We start from the raw sequence: 19,571 nt of genomic DNA on the forward strand, positions 1-19,571 counted from the left end.
TTCCGTTTATGGCACCTCAGTCAATGTATTTGAGTATTAAGAACTCTTCTGTTACCGAACCAGTAGAAAACAAGACTAGATTCCTTGTAAATAAGAAACCAGATCCACCATCGTTATCACATAGACAGTAATGCTCGTTACGTCATTATATCGGAGCTGTTACCACGAGAACTCCGACATCTCTGCGTATCATCACATAAGACCATAACTTCCTTCCTATTGTATTCTTACCGCCGTTCGTATTACTGAAGCCTGGGGAAACGACAGAACTTCCCAGTTACCTCAGCGTCACGTTGCTATATTCAAACCAACCAATCCAGATCCACGTTGGGTCCGCCTCACCTATCGCTCATGCATTCTACCCTTTTATTGGAAGCCGTAAATGTCAGTCATGCCATAGGCGCTGAAACTGATAAAAATTAGTTTGCGTGCACTCCTATTGGTTAGGACGTATGACGCCAAAGCGCTCTGATAGGCGGGTAAGAACGATTTTTAAGTGGGCGTGTCCAGAAAGAGGCGAAGGTTATATGAAGAGGTGTCGGTGGGCCGTGGAGGCTTAGTGCCGGGGAGCCGAAGCTGGAAAACGAGGCTTGGGTGTCGGGAAACCGGGTGTGAGTGTTAAGGGGGGGGCCTCACGAACCAACGAATGAATGAAAAAGAGCGGCAACGGTTGTAAGTAGAAACTAGGCCCGAACTTGGCATCAGCGTCACATTCATTTCTTCATCACCAGTTGCTACCCAGGCCCATCTTTCCTATTTATCCACGACAGAACATTACCGGTACACATCGGAACAGAGAGGTGTCTTCTGTGGCAGCTAGTAACATACTGCGGCATGGTGAGTACGTCGTCATGTTGCTTGGGCCTTGCTTCTTGGTCTTCACGATGTGTTCAGATCTTCCATTGTTTGGTGCTTTCTACCTGTTCTCTTTACACATGATGTGAATGCTCGGTCTCCCCTGATTATTAGTGAGGCAGGTGAGGGTTAGAGCTTTGTTGTGGATGGTCTGTACACAGGTGTAGGAGTGATCACTGGCCGTGTGAACTTGAGTGGTTTCTGCTACTTTTGGTCCAGTGCATTATGGGAATATAATTAGTGATGGTTCCCTAAGCTTAGGCTAGGTCCACATCTGCATCAGAGCCTCTGTCACATGCTGCGCTGTTCGCTTCTGTAAAATGACGGAACCCTCTAAGTCAATGAGGTCCGTCTGGTCCGTTTTCTGTCATCTGACTGGTCCGTCACAGCTTGGAGTTCGTTTTTTTTTTTTCTTCTCCTATGATGGAGCAGAACCCTAATTCTTAACGCAGATGGTACCCCAAACGTTAGTTACGTTAAGGTTCCTATAAAACGTCCTTTCATGAGTTAGGTGTCTGCCAAAACATTTAGGGCTTTAAATTCATGTGCCATAAGTAACCTTTATCATGGATGGGTGTTTATTTATAGTGCCAGATGTGGAAAATGACAAAAATAAATTTGCCCTGCTTTCTAGATTTAGATTTGACAAAAGCTTTGAGCGATGCTGGCACTTTCCTATAGGGAGCCGGTGCCATTCACCAAGGGTTCACCTATAACGTGCTGCTTTGATGAATACTCATGTTAATTACTTTTCCAAGTGACGTTGCAAACCTTGGTACATTCAATATCATTTTGTTCTTTGTTTGCAGAATTCAAACGTTGAAAACTTGCCCCCACATATAATTCGCCAGGTTTACAAAGAGGTCTCTACTTTGACGTCTGACCCTCCAGAAGGCATAAAGATCATTCCCAATGAAGACGATATAACTGATGTACAAGTCAGCATCGAAGGGCCAGGTTGGTATTGCATACAGAGAAGCCTTCAAAACAGTAGGTGAAATTTACTGGAAAAAGCATTCCTAAGGGACTGCTCCAAACAAGACGAACACCCTGTTCCACGTGGTACAGGCCCTGAGGGGCAGGTTATCATGAATTTAACCCCTTAACATTTGCTGTATGGATACGTCATGGAAAGCTAGTGCTTCCCGCATTTTGCCGTATCCATGCGCCAAATGCATGGCACTGTTTCAGAAGCTGAATATCTTACAGCTAACATCCGGCTGTAATGGCGGGGACCGAAATTAGCTTCAAACCCCGCCATTAGCCCCTAAAATGCAGCGCTGTGTTTGAGGTGTTGGTGACTCATCGGAACCCTTGCAATAAAATTACCGGTATTCCAGAGGCCTAATACTGGCCTCCCTGTCTGCCTAGCACAGAAGCCTTCCAGGACCCGCACAGTGGCAGAGCCTGAAAGGATTCTGTAGCCGATGGCAAGATGGCGCCGGCTCAGGAGCGGACATCCACCTGTAACGGCAGAACCCTGAGCTAGCTCCGATCCATGCCATTAACCCCTTCGATGCATCGGTTGCTGCATCTTTGCTGTTGCTAGCAGTTCGCCAGCCGTGACAGGCAATCAGGACTGGCGATTGCTGCTATGGCCACAGTAGACCCCATGGCCTCCTGCTCTGGCATTACGGAAGCCGATTAGGCCCCGTCGGGAGGCGAAGCCTAATCTGCTTGCTGTCAGTGAATAACTGACAGATCTAATACATTGCACTACATAGCTAGTGGAATGTATTAGAATAAAAAAGACAGTTGGACCTTCAAGTCCCCTAGTGGGACTTGGGAAAAAAAAGTGAAGAAAACCTAATAAAAGTTTCAAGTAATAAAATAGAACACAAACGCCCTGTTCCCTTATCAAGTCCTTTATTAAAAAAAATAAACCATACCTATTTGTAATGCCGCGACCGAAATGACCCGAGCTATAAAAATATTATAATATTTATAGCATTCGGTGAGCAGCGTAAAAAAGAACTGTAATAAACTACCAGAATTCCTGTTTTTTGGTCACTTTGCCCTACAAATATTGGAATAAAAAGTGATCGAGAAGTCGCCCGGTTTCAAAAATGGTACCTAAATAAACTATACCTCGTCTTGCAAAAACAAGCCCTCATACAGCTCCGTCGACAAAAAAATGAAAACTTTATGGTTCTCACAACTTGGCGACAGAAAAAAATACATTCATTTTACAAAAGTAATTTTATTATGCAAAACGTTGTAAAACATAAAGTGCTATAAATTAGGTATCGCCGGAATCGTACTGACCCACAGAATAAAGTTAACATGTAATTTATAATGCATGGTGAACGCTGTATATAAAAAACGATGCCAGAATAGCTGTTTTTTTGTTACCTGGCCTCCCAAATAAATAGGCTAAAAAGTGATCAAAAAGTCACATGTACCCCAAAATTGTACCAATAATAACTACAGCTCGTCCCGCAAATACACAGCCCTCATACCACTACATCTATCAAAAAATTTAATTCGTCAAGGCTTACATGTTTTAGAAAATAAAAAAATCTGTAGTTGTGCCGGCCAGAGGGGAACATTTCTTGTGTTTCAAGAGGAGATTTATCAAGGCCCTAAAATTAGGGAACCAGGAAGGGGAGGGCCCAAACATATCCGCTGGAAGCGACGGTGCCGGTATTTTACCAGGACAACACTTCCTAGCAAAATTCCCCAAACTGCAAAGGTGCGGAGTGTGGACCAAAAGGGGAATAAGAAAGGACACCATTTATCAGACACTGGCCTGTGCAGAAAGGATTGTCACAGCGTAAGAAACATCTATGGATCATTTTTTATTTTTTTTTACCCCATTATACCACCTGACTATGCCCCCGATGTACTCTGCCCGGCTTACATATGCCCCCACATTATAAATGGAAACAACAGCAATACTCAAACAACACTAATAACAAAACTACTACCAAGCAGAATCCGCCCTCCAAAAGCCAGATGGCGCTCCCTCCACTCTGAACCCGACAGCGTGCCCAAATAGCAGTTTACTTCCACATATATGGCATCGCCATACCCGGGAGAATCCTTTTAACAATTTTTGGAGTGTGTCTCCAGTGGCACAAGCTGGGCACGACATATTTGCCACTGAATTGGCATATCTAGGGAAAAATAATTAATTTTGAATTTGCACCATTCGCAGCGCATTCATTTATGGAAAAGTCCTGTGGGGTGAAAATGCTCACTACTCCCCTTAATAAATGCCTTGAGGGGTTTAGTTTCCAAAATGGGGTCACTAATCAGGGGTTTCTTTATTATTTCACATCTGAGCCCTGCAATTGTGAACCAATACTTTGCAAATCGCCAAATTAGGCCTCAATTACATGGTACTCTTTCAAACCTGAGCCCTGTCAAATGTGCAGGCAAAAGATTAGAGCCACATGTTGGGTGTTTCTAAAACCGGGAAACACTGCATAATATTTAGAGAGCTGTCTTGTTATGGTGGCAAAAGCTGGGCACCACATATTGGCATATCTGGAAGAAAATCCCATTTTCACTATGCAACATGGAGTGCACACTAATTTCTACAAAACACCTGTAGGATTAACATGCTCACCATACCCCTAGGTGAATGCATTGAGGGGTGTAGTTTCTAAAATGGGGTCACTTCTGGGGGCTTTCCACTGTTTTGGTCCCACAGGCGCCCAGAAACCAATCCAGTAAAATCTGAACTCCAAACGCCGCTCCTTCTCTTCGGAGCCCTGCTGTGTGCCGAAACAGCAGTTTATGACCACATATGGGGTATTGCCGTACACTAAAGCTACGTGAATTAGCTTATTGAAGAAAAAGGGTTGTTTATATTTTCACTCCCCAATTCTAATAAATTCTATGAAACATCTGTGGGGTCAAAATGCTCAATACAACCCTAGATGAATTCCTCAAGGGGTGTAGTTTCCTAAATGGAGTCACTTTTTGGGCGTTTTCTTTGTTTTGTCCCCTCAGGGGCTTTGCAAATGTGACATGGCCGCCGCAAACCATTCCTGCTAAATTTGAGCTCCAAAAGCCAAATGGTTCTCTTTCCCTTTTAAAGAGGCTCTGTCACCACATAAGTGGCCTATATTGTACATGTGATCGGCGCTGTAATGTAGATTACAGCAGTGTTTTTTTATTTAGAAACAGAGTTATGACCTATATTAGCTTTATGCTAATGAGTTTCTTAATGGACAACTGGGCGTGTTTTACTTTGACCAAGTGGGCGTTGTGGAGAGAAGTGTATGACGCTGACCAATCAGCATATATACTTCTCGCCTTTCATTTACACAGCACATAGTGATCCTGCGTTGTTCACTATGTGCAGTCACTTACTCACATATTAACGTTACTTAAAGAGGCTCTGTCACCAGATTTTGCAACCCCTATCTGCTATTGCAGAAGATCGGCGCTGCAATGTAGATTACAGTAACGTTTTTATTTTTAAAAAACGAGCATTTTTGGCCAAGTTATGACCTTTTTCGTATTTATGCAAATGAGGCTTGCAAAAGTACAACTGGGCGTGTTGAAAAGTAAAAGTACAACTGGGCGTGTATTATGTGCGTACATCGGGGCGTGTTTACTACTTTTACTAGCTGGACGTTGTGTATAGAAGTATCATCCACTTCTCTTCAGAACGCCCAGCTTCTGGCAGTGCAGATCTGTGACGTCACTCACAGGTCCTGCATCGTGTCGGCCACATCAGCACCAGAGGCTACAGATGATTCTGCAGCAGCATCGGCGTTTGCAGGTAAGTCGATGTAGATACTTACCTGCTGATGCTGCTGCAGAATCAACTGTAGCCTCTGGTGCCGACACGATGCAGGACCTGTGAGTGATGTCACAGATCTGCACTGCCAGAAGCTGGGCGTTCTGAAGAGAAGTGGATGATACTTCTCATCAGAACGCCCAGCTAGTAAAAGAAGTAAACACGCCCAGATGTACGCACATAATACACGCCCAGTTGTACTTTTACTTTTCAACACGCCCAGTTGTACTTTTGCAAGCCTCATTTGCATAAATACAAAAATGGTCATAACTTGGCCAAAAATGCTCGTTTTTTAAAAATAAAAACGTTACTGTAATCTACATTGCAGCGCCGATCACATGCAATAGCAGATAGGGGTTGCAAAATCTGGTGACAGAGCCTCTTTAAGTGTCCTGACCGTGAATAGACATCACTACCAGCCAGGACTTGATGTGTATTCAGAATCCCGACACTTCGGTACCGTTTGTGTGAGATTTACAGCACAGCAAGCGTAATCTCATTTTAAATGATCGTTTACAGGGTAATCTCGCGAAATTACGCTTGCCTTTCTGTAAATCCCACACAAACGTTACCGAAGTATCAGGATTCTGAATAGACATCACGTCCTGGCTGGAGGTGATGTCTATTCACTGTAAGGAAACTTCAGTAATGTTAATATGTGAGTAAGTGACTGCACGTAGTCATCTAGCAAGATCAACATGTGCTGTGTAAATGAATGGAGAGAAGTGTATGACTCTGGTCAGCGCCATACACTGCTCTCCACCACCAACTTGGTCAAAAAGTAACACCCAGTTGTCCATTAAGAAAGTCCTTAGCATAAAGCTAAAATAGGTCATGCTATCTACATTACAGCGCCGATCACATTATGTACGACATAGGGCAGTTATAATGTGGTGACAGAGCCTCTTTAAGCCCTGCCATGTGTCCAAACAGCCGTTTATTACCACATGTGGGGTATTGTTTTACTCGGAATTTATTGCTTTACAAACGTTGCAGTGCTTTTTCACCTTTAGTCCTTGTGGAAATGAGAAAAAAAAATATCTAAACCTACATTTTCTTTGAAAAAATATAGATTTTAAGTTTCACGGCCTACTTACAATAAGTTCTGTAAAAAACCTGTGCAGTCAAAATGCTCACTATACCCCTAGATAATTTACTTGAGGTGTGTAGTTTCCCAAATGGGGTTACTTTTGGGGAATTTCCACTGTTTCGGCACCGCAAGAGCCCTTCAAAGCTGACATGGTGCCTAAAATATGTTCTAATAAAAACAAGGCTTCAAAATCCACTAAGTTCTTCTTTGATTCTGAGGCCGGTGCTTCAGTCCAGTAGCACGCTAGGGCCACATGTGGGTTATTTTCTAAATCTGCAGAACCTGGGAAATAAATATTGAGTTGCATTTCTCTGGTAAAACCTTTTGTGTTACAAAAAAAATGGATTGAAAATTTATTTCTGCAAAAAAAATGAAATTTGTAAATTTCACCTCTACTTTGGTTTAATTCTTGTGAAACGTCTAAAGGGTTAAGAAAATGTCTAAATGCTGTTTTGAATACTTTGAGGGGTGTCGATTTTATAATCGGGTGACTTTTTTTGGGTTTCTAATATATAAGGCCCTCAAAGCCACTTCACAACTGAACTGGCCCGTGTAAAAATAGCCTTTAGACATTTTCTTTTCTTGAAAATGTGAGAAATTGCTGCTAAAGTTCAAAGCCTTGTAACGTCTAGAAAAATAAAAGGATGTTCAAAAAACAATGCCAATCTAAAGTAGACATATGAGGGATGTTAATTAGCAACAATTTTGTGTGGTATAACTGCCTGTCTTACAAGCAGATACATTTAAATTGAGAAAAATTCAATTTTTTGCTACATTTTTGTCTTTTTCACAATTGAATACTGAATGAATCGGGCAAATTTTGTCCAATGTGTCACGAGAAAACGATCTCAGAATCGCTCGGATAGGTAAAAGCATTGCGACGTTATTACCACAAAGTTAAACATGTCAGTTATGAAAAATGAAGCTCTGTCAGGAATGTCAGAAGTGACCAAAGAGGGAAGGGGTTAAAGGGCCCCAGTCATACGCCACTCACACAGCACAAGGCATAACGCAGTTTGTGTTTTGCTTGGATTGTTCCTTTAACCCGTTAGTGACCGACCCATCGTGTTTCTACGTCGGTCATTAACGGGCCTTATTCCGATGCCATAGACTTTTTACGTCGCGGCATCTGAATAAGTAAACAGAGCAGGGAGCTGTCAAATCTCCCTGCTCTCAGCTGCTAGAGGTAGCTGGGGGCGTCCCTGCTCTGCCGTGTGAGATCGATATTAGTATCGATCTCGCACGTTTAACCCCTCAGATGCGGTGCGCAATAGCGAGCACCGCATCTGAGTGGTTTTGGGGAGAGGGAGGGAGCTCCCTCTCTCTCCCACCGACACCCGGCGATACGATCGCCGAGTGTCTATGTCTCTAATGGCAGCCGGAGGCCTAATAAAGGCCCCCAGGCTGCCTGGAGTGAATGCCTGCTAGATCATGCCGCAGGCATGACCTAGCAGATGCCTGTCCGTGTTAAACGGACAGGCATAATACACTGCAATACAAAAGTTTAATAAAGTTAATTTAAAAAAATGAAAAACCCGGCTTTTCCCCTTACACAATGCTTTACTATTAAAAAAAACAAAATAAAGTTACACATATTTGGTATCGCCGCGTCCGTAACGACCCAGACTATAAATCTATTACATTACTTTACCCACATGGTGAACACCGTAAAAAAAAATAATAAAAAACTATGTAAAAATTGCTGTTTTCTGTGAATCCCGACTTAAAAAAAATGTAATAAAAAGTGATCAAAAAGTCGCATCTACTCCAAAATGGTACCAATAAAAACTACAAGTCGTCCCGCAAAAAAAAAGCCTTCATACAACTGCATCGGCGAAAAAATTAAAACGTTACAGCTCTTCAAATATGGAGACACAAAAACAAATAATTTTGAAAAAAAAGTGTTTTTACTGTGTAAGTAGTAAAACATACAAAGTCTATACAAATTTGGTATCGTTGCAATCGTAACAACCCGCTGAATATAGTTATTGTGTTATTTATACCACGGTATACGGCGTAGATTTAGGACGCAAAAAAGAGTTGGCAAAATTTCAGATTTTTTTCTATTCCCCCCCCCCCCCCCCAAAAAAAGTTAATAAAAGTTAATCAATAAATATGTACCTAATAATGGTGCTATTAAAAAATACAACTTGTCCCGCAAAAAACAAGACCTTATACAGCTATGTCGACACAAAAATAAGGATATAGCTTTTGGAATGTGACGATGGAAAAACGTAAAAAAATAGCTTGGTCATTAAGGTCCAAAATAGGCTGGTCATTAAGGGGTTAATGTTAACACCTTGCTCAGTAGTCATGTCATCTGTTTTTCTCATCCGTTAAACTTTTGCCACACTTTTAGTACGCCATTATCACATCACACATGCCATTTGTTACTTTACAGCACATAGAGAACCTCATCTGGTTTGGCTGCTTTGTTGGATCAGTTTTGTGCTATGTTTTGGTTGCGGAAAATGTCTTCCGAACGTATGGAAAGTGCTTTGTTGGCCTGGCTCATCTTATCTATTTGGCCACCCACGTGGTGCAAACGTGCTCCAGCAATTTCTCCTCATGATGCCAGCCTTTGTACCACACTGGTGTGGAAAAAATACTTCCTGCTTTTACTTTCTTTTGCTTGGCAACGTCACTTAAAACTGAATTGCACCCTGAAGGCTTCCATATGCAGTCTGTTTTTTTTTTTTTTAAACCTCTACAGGCTTGAATGGCCTAGTCTGATAGTCTGACATACAAAGCTGGCCAGACATGGCAGTACGGAGTTTCTTAGATCGAACACCGTCCCGTTTAAAAGAAATAAAACTTGTATGTGTTTAGCCCCATTGACTTGTATGGGTCAGTGTGCTGTCCGGTTTTAACCTCTTAACGCCGAAGGACGGATATATCCGTCCTCTGCAGCTGCTAGTTCGCGCAGGAGGACGGAGTTATCCGTCCTGTGATGGCGCGGGTACTGTCACTGTACCCACGCGATCAGCAGCAGGAGCGCGGCTGTTATACACAGCCTGGCTCCTGCTGCAACTGCCGGAATCGAAGCGCGCTCCGATTCCGGCAGTTTAACCCATTAAATGCCGCTGTCAATAGTGACAGCGGCATTTAATGTGTTTGACAGATGGAGGGAGCTCCCTCTGTCACCCGATCGGCGCCCCCGCAAACATATCGCGGGTTGCCGTCGGGTTTCCATGACAGCCGGGGGTCTAACAAAGACCCCCAGGTCTGTCTTCCGCAACTGCCTGTTAGGCGATGCCAGAGGCATGACCTAACAGGTTGCCTGTCAGTTTTACACTGACAGGCAATAATGCTTTGGTATACTAAGTATACCAAAGCATTATATATGCGATCGGCACATCGCATAGTGAAGTCCCCTGGTGGGACTAAAAAAAAATGTCAATCAGTTAAATAAAGTTTGTGAAAAAAAAAAAATTAGAGTGAAAATCAAATAAAACTACTTTTTTTGCCCAAAAAGTGGTTTGATTTAGTAAAAGTGTAAAAAAACAAATCACACATACACATATATGGTATCCCCGCGATCGTAACAACTTGACCAATAAAATGAACACATTAATTAAACCGCCGGATGAACGGCGTCCAAAGAAAACGCAAAAAACTTCAAAATTCTCTTTTCTCCCATTCCCCCTATAAAAAATAAAATAAAAGTTAATCTATAAGTCCTATGTACCCCAAAATAGTACTAATGAAAACTACACCTTGGCCCGCAAAAATCAAGCCCACATACGGCCACATCGACGGAAAAAGAAAAACGTTACGGCTCTTGGAATGCGGCGATGCAAAAACAAGTAATTTTTTTCTAAAAGGCTTTTTATTGTGCAAACGTAGGAAAACATTTAAAACCTTTACATATTTGGTATCCCTGTAATCGTGCCGACAAATAGAATAAAGTTAATGTTATTTACGCTGCATAGTAAACGGCGTAAATTTATAACGTGAAAATTAATGCTGGAATAGCTGCTTATTTTCAATTCTCTCCTAAAATAAAGTTAATAAAAGTTAATATATTATAAGCATCTAAAGTTGGTACAATTACAAAATACAACTCATCCCGCAAGAAACAAGCCCTTATACGGCTATGTCGACGGAATAAAAAAAAAATTATGACTCTTGGAATGCGACCGTGATAAAACAAAAAATAATCCTTGGTCATTAACGCGCAAAATGGCCCGGTCATTAAGGGGTTAAAGAGAACTGCACACTGAAGACTTGTCATGTGAATAGTAAGGCCTAAGTCATTTCTACTTTCGCTTAGTTGATTTATATGAAAGGCTCAACCCAGGATCAATACATTTGCCAAGGCTGCCATGTGAAATCTGTCCTGAAATCCTGCTTACCGTGTCTTCCAACAGTGATCTGATATCAAGCCTTTTAGCTGCTTATCTATCACATTGTTATACCATTACTGGCCAAACAAACATTTCAGTTTTTTTTTGCAGAGGGGACTCCATATGCCGGAGGGATCTTCAGAATGAAATTAATCCTTGGCAAAGATTTTCCTGCGGCCCCTCCCAAAGGATACTTCCTCACCAAAATATTTCATCCGAATGTTAGCAACAATGGAGAAATCTGTGTCAATATTTTAAAGAGAGACTGGAAAGCAGAGCTTGGCATTAGACACGTGTTACTGGTGAGTGTATGAGGACGGCGGGATGTGTCCATGAACTTGTGTGTGGCCGCTTGCTTTATTATAAGAGTGCGGCTTTAGTCCTGTAGTCTTCTGCTACATTGAGCAGTGTTTCTAATGTACTAATGTCAGAACAACCCCTTTCTTAAATCCAAACCTGGTTTTCAGCAGGTCTTTCTGAGGAGCGCTTCAGGCATCTAGGACTTCAGTAAAATGTACCATTACATGTCCAGTCATCGAAAGTGGAGGATTAGACGTGTAAGCTCGGGGCCCAAAATCACCCAGAACTGGGCATTTACATAATTAATCTTGCATACAAGCATGTTATCAACACAAATTACCGCACATCGGCAATTCAATAGGAAAATAGTCTGAATGACCAATGTAAATCAAGGATGTGCAATATGTATCCTTATTCGGGCTGAAATATCTGGACCTCCCACAGTTGTATTAAACCGAGCTTACGTGAACCATGGCACGCTTTGGTGATGAGTTTGGTTCAGTAGAACTACTAGAGGACCAGGTATTGCAGCCTGAATATGCGTTACATCTTTCTGAAATAGGCCTAAGGCTCTATTCACATGTTTGAAGAGCGCTGCCAAGCATATGCCCCCTGAGGTATGCAACGGTGTTCCTAGAAGTGATACGTTTTTCAATGCATTTAAAATAATGTTTTCCAGCAAAACATTCAAAAACACTTTCGGCATGTTTGGCTGATAGAAGTCTAAAGGCACAATTGCCATATACTCTGAGCATTTTCTAATTGATGCAAGGACTATAATGCCTTACTGATGTGAACAGAGCCGAACACTGAAGCACGTGTAGATTCTTGTACATGTGTATTCATTGTTCCGTGACATTTGTTCATTTCCAGTTTTTGGGGTTTTAATATTTTGGTATCATGTAGTAGAAGACCGCATTACAGTAGATTGAAGTTATAAAACAATGAAGAGTAAAGTAACCGGATGTACGTGTTTTCTCGCTCTCTACGGCGGTATTTATCGGAGTAGGATCTGAACTACAGCTCCTGCATCACGTGCACTTGCACATAGAGGTGTCATAAGCAGCCTTGTACGTATATCCTGTGACCACATCTGGTTTTTCTATTTTACTTCTACATCTATTTTTCTTTTCTCAGACCATAAAGTGTTTGTTAATTCATCCAAACCCAGAATCCGCACTGAATGAAGAGGCCGGCCGCCTCTTATTGGAAAACTATGAAGAGTATGCGTCCCGTGCAAGACTTATGACAGAAATTCATGCTCAGAGTTCATCTTTACGGGGCAGGGATGCAACAGACCCCTGCTCGTCGGCATCAGCGGCTGTTGATGGACCAATGGCCAAGAAACATGCTGGAGACCGTGACAAGAAACTGGCAGCAAAAAAGAAAACTGACAAAAAGAGAGCCTTGAGGCGACTTTAGGTGGAGACGTCAGGGGAGGGTTGAGGTTTATGAATGAACTTTTGGACCAGGGAGGGACAGTGGAAGATGGTTTGGGGAAGGCATAAATCCATATCTATTTTTTATTATTTTTTTCCTATTGTTTTTTAAAGCCTGCTTTTGTTAGTGGGTTTTTTTTTTTTTTTTTTTCAATCTAAGTTATTTAAATTATAAATCTATTAAATTACTTTTTTTCGTAATGACATGATTTTTCTTCAAATCTTAATTTATTGGAATTATTATTGTCATATGATTGAATATAATGGGTGCACATAATTTTTTGGGTTAGCATGTTTACATTGTACGTTTCTTACCTAAAGCTATATCCAAACATAGTGGAAGCAATCCATGGTGGTTCCGCTCGGATGAATTGTTTCCCATTTTTCTGCTGGCAAACAGGCCTATAGAGATGTCACAGTATTAACACTAATCTTGCCCTTGCGCTGTTCCCTATCACTTTGGCGTATGCTCTGTGCTTTATTATTTGCGTACTGCGCATGCGCTGTAGTGAGGTAAGTGCGAGATTATGACGACTAGTACTGTGGCATGGCCATATGCCTGCGATGTCGAAGGTGGTGGCGTATTTACCAGCAAAAAGTGGAGCGCATGCAGTGGAACAGCACAACTTCCTACGTCTAGAGATTGCAGCATAAAATAGGTATGTGGGGAAAGTGTTTCTGATTGCCTGTGAAACGCTGTGGTACCTTCTGTAGGCTACTTTCTGCTGACCAGATTAAACCAGCATAACTGGCATTTAAAGGGGTTTGCCCATCAGGGACAGTTGTGGCATAGCCACAGGATATGCCATAAATGGCAGATGCTGGTCCCACCTCTGGGACCCGCACCTATCTAGATCCTGGCCCCCTAAACCCTGTTCTACCTTTCTCTACCCACTGCCTCCTGGGCCACTTTCTGATTACATGGTCAGAAATGACAAACAGTGTAGCTTACATAGAAGTGAATGGCAGCGTAGCACGCCAGCTGTGTTTCTGTAACTCCAATTCACTTCTAGGAGTGACACGAAAACAGCGCAGCTCAGCAAGCTATGCTGTTTTTGTAACTTCCAGCCATGTGTAATTAGGAAGTGGGAATAGAAAAGGTAGAACAGGGTTTAGGTGGCCCCGTTTTAGAGAGATGAGCGATCTGACATTTATGGCATATCCCATGGATATGCCATAAATGTCCCTGATGTTACTCAGTAATTTATGGGATTAGCAAATCAACAAAATGCCCCAACAGACAAGGAAAATGTGGTAATTACTGTACAACAATTAACCTCCCAAAATCTCAGCCTTAACCCCTTATGGACTTTTGCACCTTTAGGAAGCGGTGATTTCTATAAATTTCATTGCCGCATTCTGAGAGCCATAACTTAATTTTCGTAGCTGTATGTTGGCTTTTATTTTTTGGTTCTGTTTTTCAATGGCAATTTTTGGGGTACATATAATTTTTTTGGGGGGGTTAATGAGAAACAGCCGTTCTGCCAATACTTTTGGGGATTATTTTTTTTTACACGGTTTACTGCATAGTTTAATTAACAAGTTAACGTTATTCTACAGGTCATTATGGTGATACCAAATATGTGAAGTTATTTTTTTGTTAGTACCTTTTTGAACAGAAGCATTTTTAGAGAGAAAAAAAAATTGTGCTGCCACATTCAGAGCCATAACTTTATTTAATTTTTTTTCCCATCGATGTTTTTGTTTTGCAGCAAGAGTTGTCGTTTTTAATGGCACCATTTTGGGGTGCAGACCATTTCATGATTTATTTCTATTTAATCTTATTGGGGTTAAATTGGAAAATAGTTAATCTGCCTTTGTGGTTTTTTTTTTTGTTTTTTTTAGACATTAGCTGTAGTGTATAACTGATAACTTTATTCTATAGGTCATTACGATTGCAGCAATACATGTGTTTTTTAAAAAAAAAAAAAAATATTTTTTAATGGTTCTCTATTTTTACAAAATAGTCTTTTTTTTTTTTTATTATTGGTAAGAGGGGTATGTATTTTTATCCCCCCCCCCCCCATGACCGCACCCCTGGAGAGACCTCCCTTCTGTGGGACAGGAAACCTGAGCAGATAAGTGGACATACCACTTCATACCTCGGTTCAGGTTTCGATAGGTCAGCCTATATGGGGACTCCTTTTCTTCCCGGATGATAATTTGAGCAGCTGACCTTACTCATCAAGAGTAGCCTTTTCCCATTAGGGGCATCATGTGTGGGGCCTACGTTTAACTTGGAAAATCTCTGGACTTATATGTTAAACATAGGCAGTGATTGATTCCGAACTGTAGCAATTGTCACCCATAGACTATTATGGGGTATGTTTAACTGGTTCCCAACCGCTGGCTTTCTTTACGGCCAGCGGTCAGGGTCCTTAATACCTGCGCTATAGATTATTTACGGCGGGGGGGGGGGGGGGGGGTTTAGCTTGCTGCCCGAGCCATCAGGCAGCTGAATGTCGGGACTCTGGCAGTCAGGGACTGCCGGGGACCCTGTGGCGAAAATAGAAGCAGCTTTTCTACCTTCTCTGTTCTCTTGCACGCTCAATGACATGTGTATATGAATAGAGGCAGTCTATTGACTGGTCACATGATCGCTGGGATGCAGTTCGTGGCGGACTGCTGCTGGGTTCAATCAGACACAGCACAGCCCTATTTGTGACAAGTCACTATAAGAGGCCTGATTTCCCCTGGGGCTGCTGTACAGTGGAAAAACATGGTGTAAAAGAAGAAAGTAAAAAATGTCCCCAAAGGTCTTTTCTGACCTTTTGAGGGACAGACCATAGTAATAAAATAAACGTAAAGTGCAAAAAAAATTAAACTAAATACACAATACCCACCCCAAAAAAAGCCCCCCCCCCCCGACAATCATTGTCGTAACGCTAGCCCTGACCCTATTACCCTAAAATAGATAGGTAATATATTAGAATTTACAGTAGACAAGGACGATCACAAATAAAAGGTCTATTTCAGGGGAAAACTGTTATTACCAGAAAAAAATAGCTTAAATGTAAAAAAAGCTTATTTTTTACTATTTTCAAACGTTATGCCTAAAAATTCGAAAAAAGCAGAAATTGAGGTGTATAAAAATTCGAAAAAAAATAAATCTGCATAGTCTACGGAAAAAAAATCGCAAAAATCACGTCGCTAGCCCAACAAATAAAGTTAGAGCTGTTAAACTAACTCGTGCTAAAAATGGCTAAACGGCGTCTGGTCCTGAAGGCTCAAAATAGCCCGGTCCTGAACCGGCTAACTTATATGTAATGAAGTGTCATGAGCCTTTTCATATGGCTTAGCCATTAAACGTTAAAGCTTGTGACCTATGCCATATAGTGAAGTGACTTGTGTTACTCAATAGCTTGGAACCTGGGGGCCTGCACCAGCTTTTCCTGAAGATGGATTCCCCAATCGAGGACTGCTATCCTGTGTATAGGTTAATACTACTTTGGCCCAGCCTTGGATGATCATTTGTAAAAGGCCTAAGATGTGAAGATGGCAATCCCTTCTAAGGGGGTTCACACGGAGTTTGATGCGGAAAACGTGCCAAAAAACAGGCGAAAGTGCCTCCCATTGATTCCAATGGGAGGCGGAGGAGGTTTTTTCACGCGAGCGCAAAAACTGGCTCGCAGGAAAAAGGGACATGCCCTATCTTCGGGCTTTTACGCCTCTGACCTCCCATTGACATCAATGGGAGGCAGAGAAAGCGTATTTCGCAGCGTTTTATGCCTGCGGCGCTCAATGGCCGCAGGTGAGAAATGCCGCAAAAATTGGCGTACAGGCAGTGGAAAATGTGCCTCAAAATTCCAAACAGAATTTTGAGGCAGATTTTCCACCGCCAAAAACTCAGTGTGACACAAGTGTAGACTGTCATTCCCTTCATCCTCTTTTAGGCTGGGTTCACACGAGCATGTTACGTCCGTAAAGGACGGAACGTATTTTGGCATCAAGTCCCGGACCGAACACACTGCAGGGAGACGGGCTCCTAGCATCATAGTTATGTACGATGCTAGGAGTCCCTGCCTCTCCGTGGAACTACTGTCCCGTACTGAAAACATGATTACAGTACGGGATAGTTGTCCCGCAGCGAAGCAGGGACTCCTAGCATCGTACATAACTATGATGCTAGGAGCCTGGCTCCCTGCAGTGTGTTCAGTCCGGGACTTGCAGCCGAAATACATTCCGTCCTTTTACGGACGTAACATGGTCGTATGAACCCAGCCTTATAAGAAAAGACTGGAAAAGGGCCAGATTACTGAAAGTGTAGGTTCCCAGAAACAAGCAACCACAACAATGACACCAGCTAAAAAGTAGAAGGCGGTCATTGAAAAAAACCTTGAAAAAATCTCTAATGCGGGAATCCTAAGTAATAGAAAATCAGGCTATGGTCTAGAATGTTGTGCTCTCTAAACAGATTTCTACCAACAAAGATCAATTATCACATCAAGATTTTGAGAATTTAGTCCATGTTGTTGTGAAGGGGATTTTAGTCCCCTCTCCTTAGAAAGAAATGCAGCCTTTCGGTTTACAAATCGAAAAGCCTGAATTCCTTACTTGCAAGAAATTCCAAACCGAGAAACTTATCGACTTTTAACGTTCTATTCTCACGAAGCACAGTAAAAAATAGTGTAGTACCGTGTTAGCCAGAGACCATATGAAATGTTAAATACTTTTGTGTCAAAAAAGACAAAAGTATAATAGGTATGATACCTTTATTGGCTAACCATAAAAGTTCTATATGCAAGCAATCAGAGCACAGAGGCCCCTTCTTCAGGCAGTTTACAAATGAATGACTTAGAAAAAAACACAAGGCCTCAATCTAACACCAGGATTTATGAGCCACTACATGGACACACTGTCAAGTCCCCCATCAGACTGACTCCAGATGCCTTAAAGGGAATGTGTTGCCAGCAAAATGTGCTTTTTTTTTTTAATTAAACAATTAGTGTATAGGTGATTAAACATTGTTCAAATTTTTTATTTTTTTCACGAGTCAGGAAATATTATAAATTAGATTCTAATTTATAATATTTCCCATTGCTGGTCACTAGATGGAGCTATTCCCAAAATTGCAGCATTGCATGTGGTAAAGCAACCACATTGCTTTTTGCTGCAAAATTGGGAAAAAAGCACTCGCTCTAGTGAGCTCTGAGAATCCCCCCCTCCTTTATCCTGGCTAGTGCCGGGATAAACGAGGGGATTGAACGGTCTAACCTCCTACACTGTGTGTCGCCATTTTTTGAGCTAACACACATTGTAGTAGGTTTACATACAGTAGTAAACACACTGAAACACGAACATACATAGAAATCTCTTACCTGCTCCCTCCGGCCCTTCTGCTGCCGCTGGTCCAAGTGCACTAGTCCGGAAGCCGCGGCCGGAAGTAGTAATCTTACTGTCCGGCCGCGACTTCCGGTCCACAGGAAAATGGCGCCGGACGGCGCGCATTTCAAATTGGACTGTGTGGGAGCGGCGCATGCGCAGTTCCCACACAGACGGTGTACACAGAAGTGGATGGGACGGGACCCGTTCGCAGTCCCTATGGGACTGTGGCTGCCGTATTCCATGTCTGTATGTGTCGTTAATCGACACATTACAGAAATGGAAAAAAAAATGGCAGCCCCCATAGGGAAGAAAAAGTGAATAAATAGAAAAAAGTAACACACAAACATACAAATAAATAAAAACGTTTTTAATAAAACACTAACATTAAACTGACATGAATTTTTTTTTTGTGGTGACACTGTTCCTTTAACTCCTAAGTCATCCCCCCTATAACCTCAGTTTTATTGCCCCGGCTTATCTTAATGATGTATCACCTCATGTACTAATTGTCTTTGTGTAACATCTAAATGTTGTGCTTTTTTCTAAGTCATTCATTTGTAAACTGCCTGAAGAAGGAGCCTCTGCGCTCTGAAAGCTTGCATATTGAACTTTTATGGTTAGCCAATAAAGGTATCATACCTATTATACTTTTGTCTTTTTTGACACAAAAGTATTTAACATTTCATAACGTTCTAGTCTGAAATTTGTCTAATCGCGTTAAACTCAAAGATAATCATTATATTCCCATACATCCACTCTTCTATAAATGTTTGAGGGGGTGTTTTAGTACAACTCCCTAACTCGCGTACCATACAGTGCTCTCCCAGTTACATCCTAGGCCATGAGACCACAAGGAGCAGCCGAAAGCATGCCCACATGTGGTGAATGCCTGCATGTTTCAATTAACCCCTTAAAGAGGCTCTGTCACCAAATTATAAGTGGCCTATATTGTACATGATGTGATCGGCGCTGTAATGTAAATTACAGCGTTTTTTTAAATTGAAACTCATTTTTGACGTAGTTGTGACCTATTTTAGCTTTATGCTAATGAGTTTCTCAATGGACAACTGGGCGTGTTTTACTTTTTAGACAAGTGGGCGTTGTACAGAGGAGTGCATGACGCTGACCAATCAGTGAGCTATATTGCTATGTGCAGCCGCATAAACACACTAACATTACTGCAGTGTCCTGACAATGAATATACATTACCTCCAGCCAGGACGTGATGTGTATTCAGAATCCTGACACTTCGCTAAAACAATCCCGACACTACAGCACCTCAAGCGTAATCTCGTTTGAAATGACAGTTTACAGCGTAATATCGTGAGATTACACTTGCCTTGCTGTAAATATCACAGAGACGCTACAGAAGTGACAGGATTCCGAATACACATCACGTCCTGGCTGGAGCTAATGTATATTCATCGTCCGGACACTGCAGTAACGTTATAGTGTTTTTATGT

At 41.9% G+C, this 19,571-nt stretch overlaps 1 protein-coding gene across 1 annotated transcript; it reads left to right on the forward strand.

Annotated features, from left to right (window-relative positions):
• The first annotated feature begins 468 nt into the window (after positions 1-468).
• On the forward strand, positions 469-12,908 carry UBE2S (ubiquitin conjugating enzyme E2 S). Its single transcript, XM_075838870.1, has 5 exons — positions 469-672; positions 771-837; positions 1,665-1,812; positions 11,156-11,346; positions 12,482-12,908. The coding sequence occupies exons 1-5, from the start codon at positions 647-649 to the stop codon at positions 12,764-12,766; spliced, it is 717 nt and encodes a 238-aa protein (XP_075694985.1). The 5' UTR covers positions 469-646; the 3' UTR covers positions 12,767-12,908.
• Positions 12,909-19,571: the final 6,663 nt, after the last annotated feature.

The sequence above is a fragment of the Rhinoderma darwinii genome, chromosome 10, assembly GCF_050947455.1.
Source record: "Rhinoderma darwinii isolate aRhiDar2 chromosome 10, aRhiDar2.hap1, whole genome shotgun sequence".
Classification (NCBI taxonomy): Eukaryota; Metazoa; Chordata; class Amphibia; order Anura; family Rhinodermatidae; genus Rhinoderma; species Rhinoderma darwinii.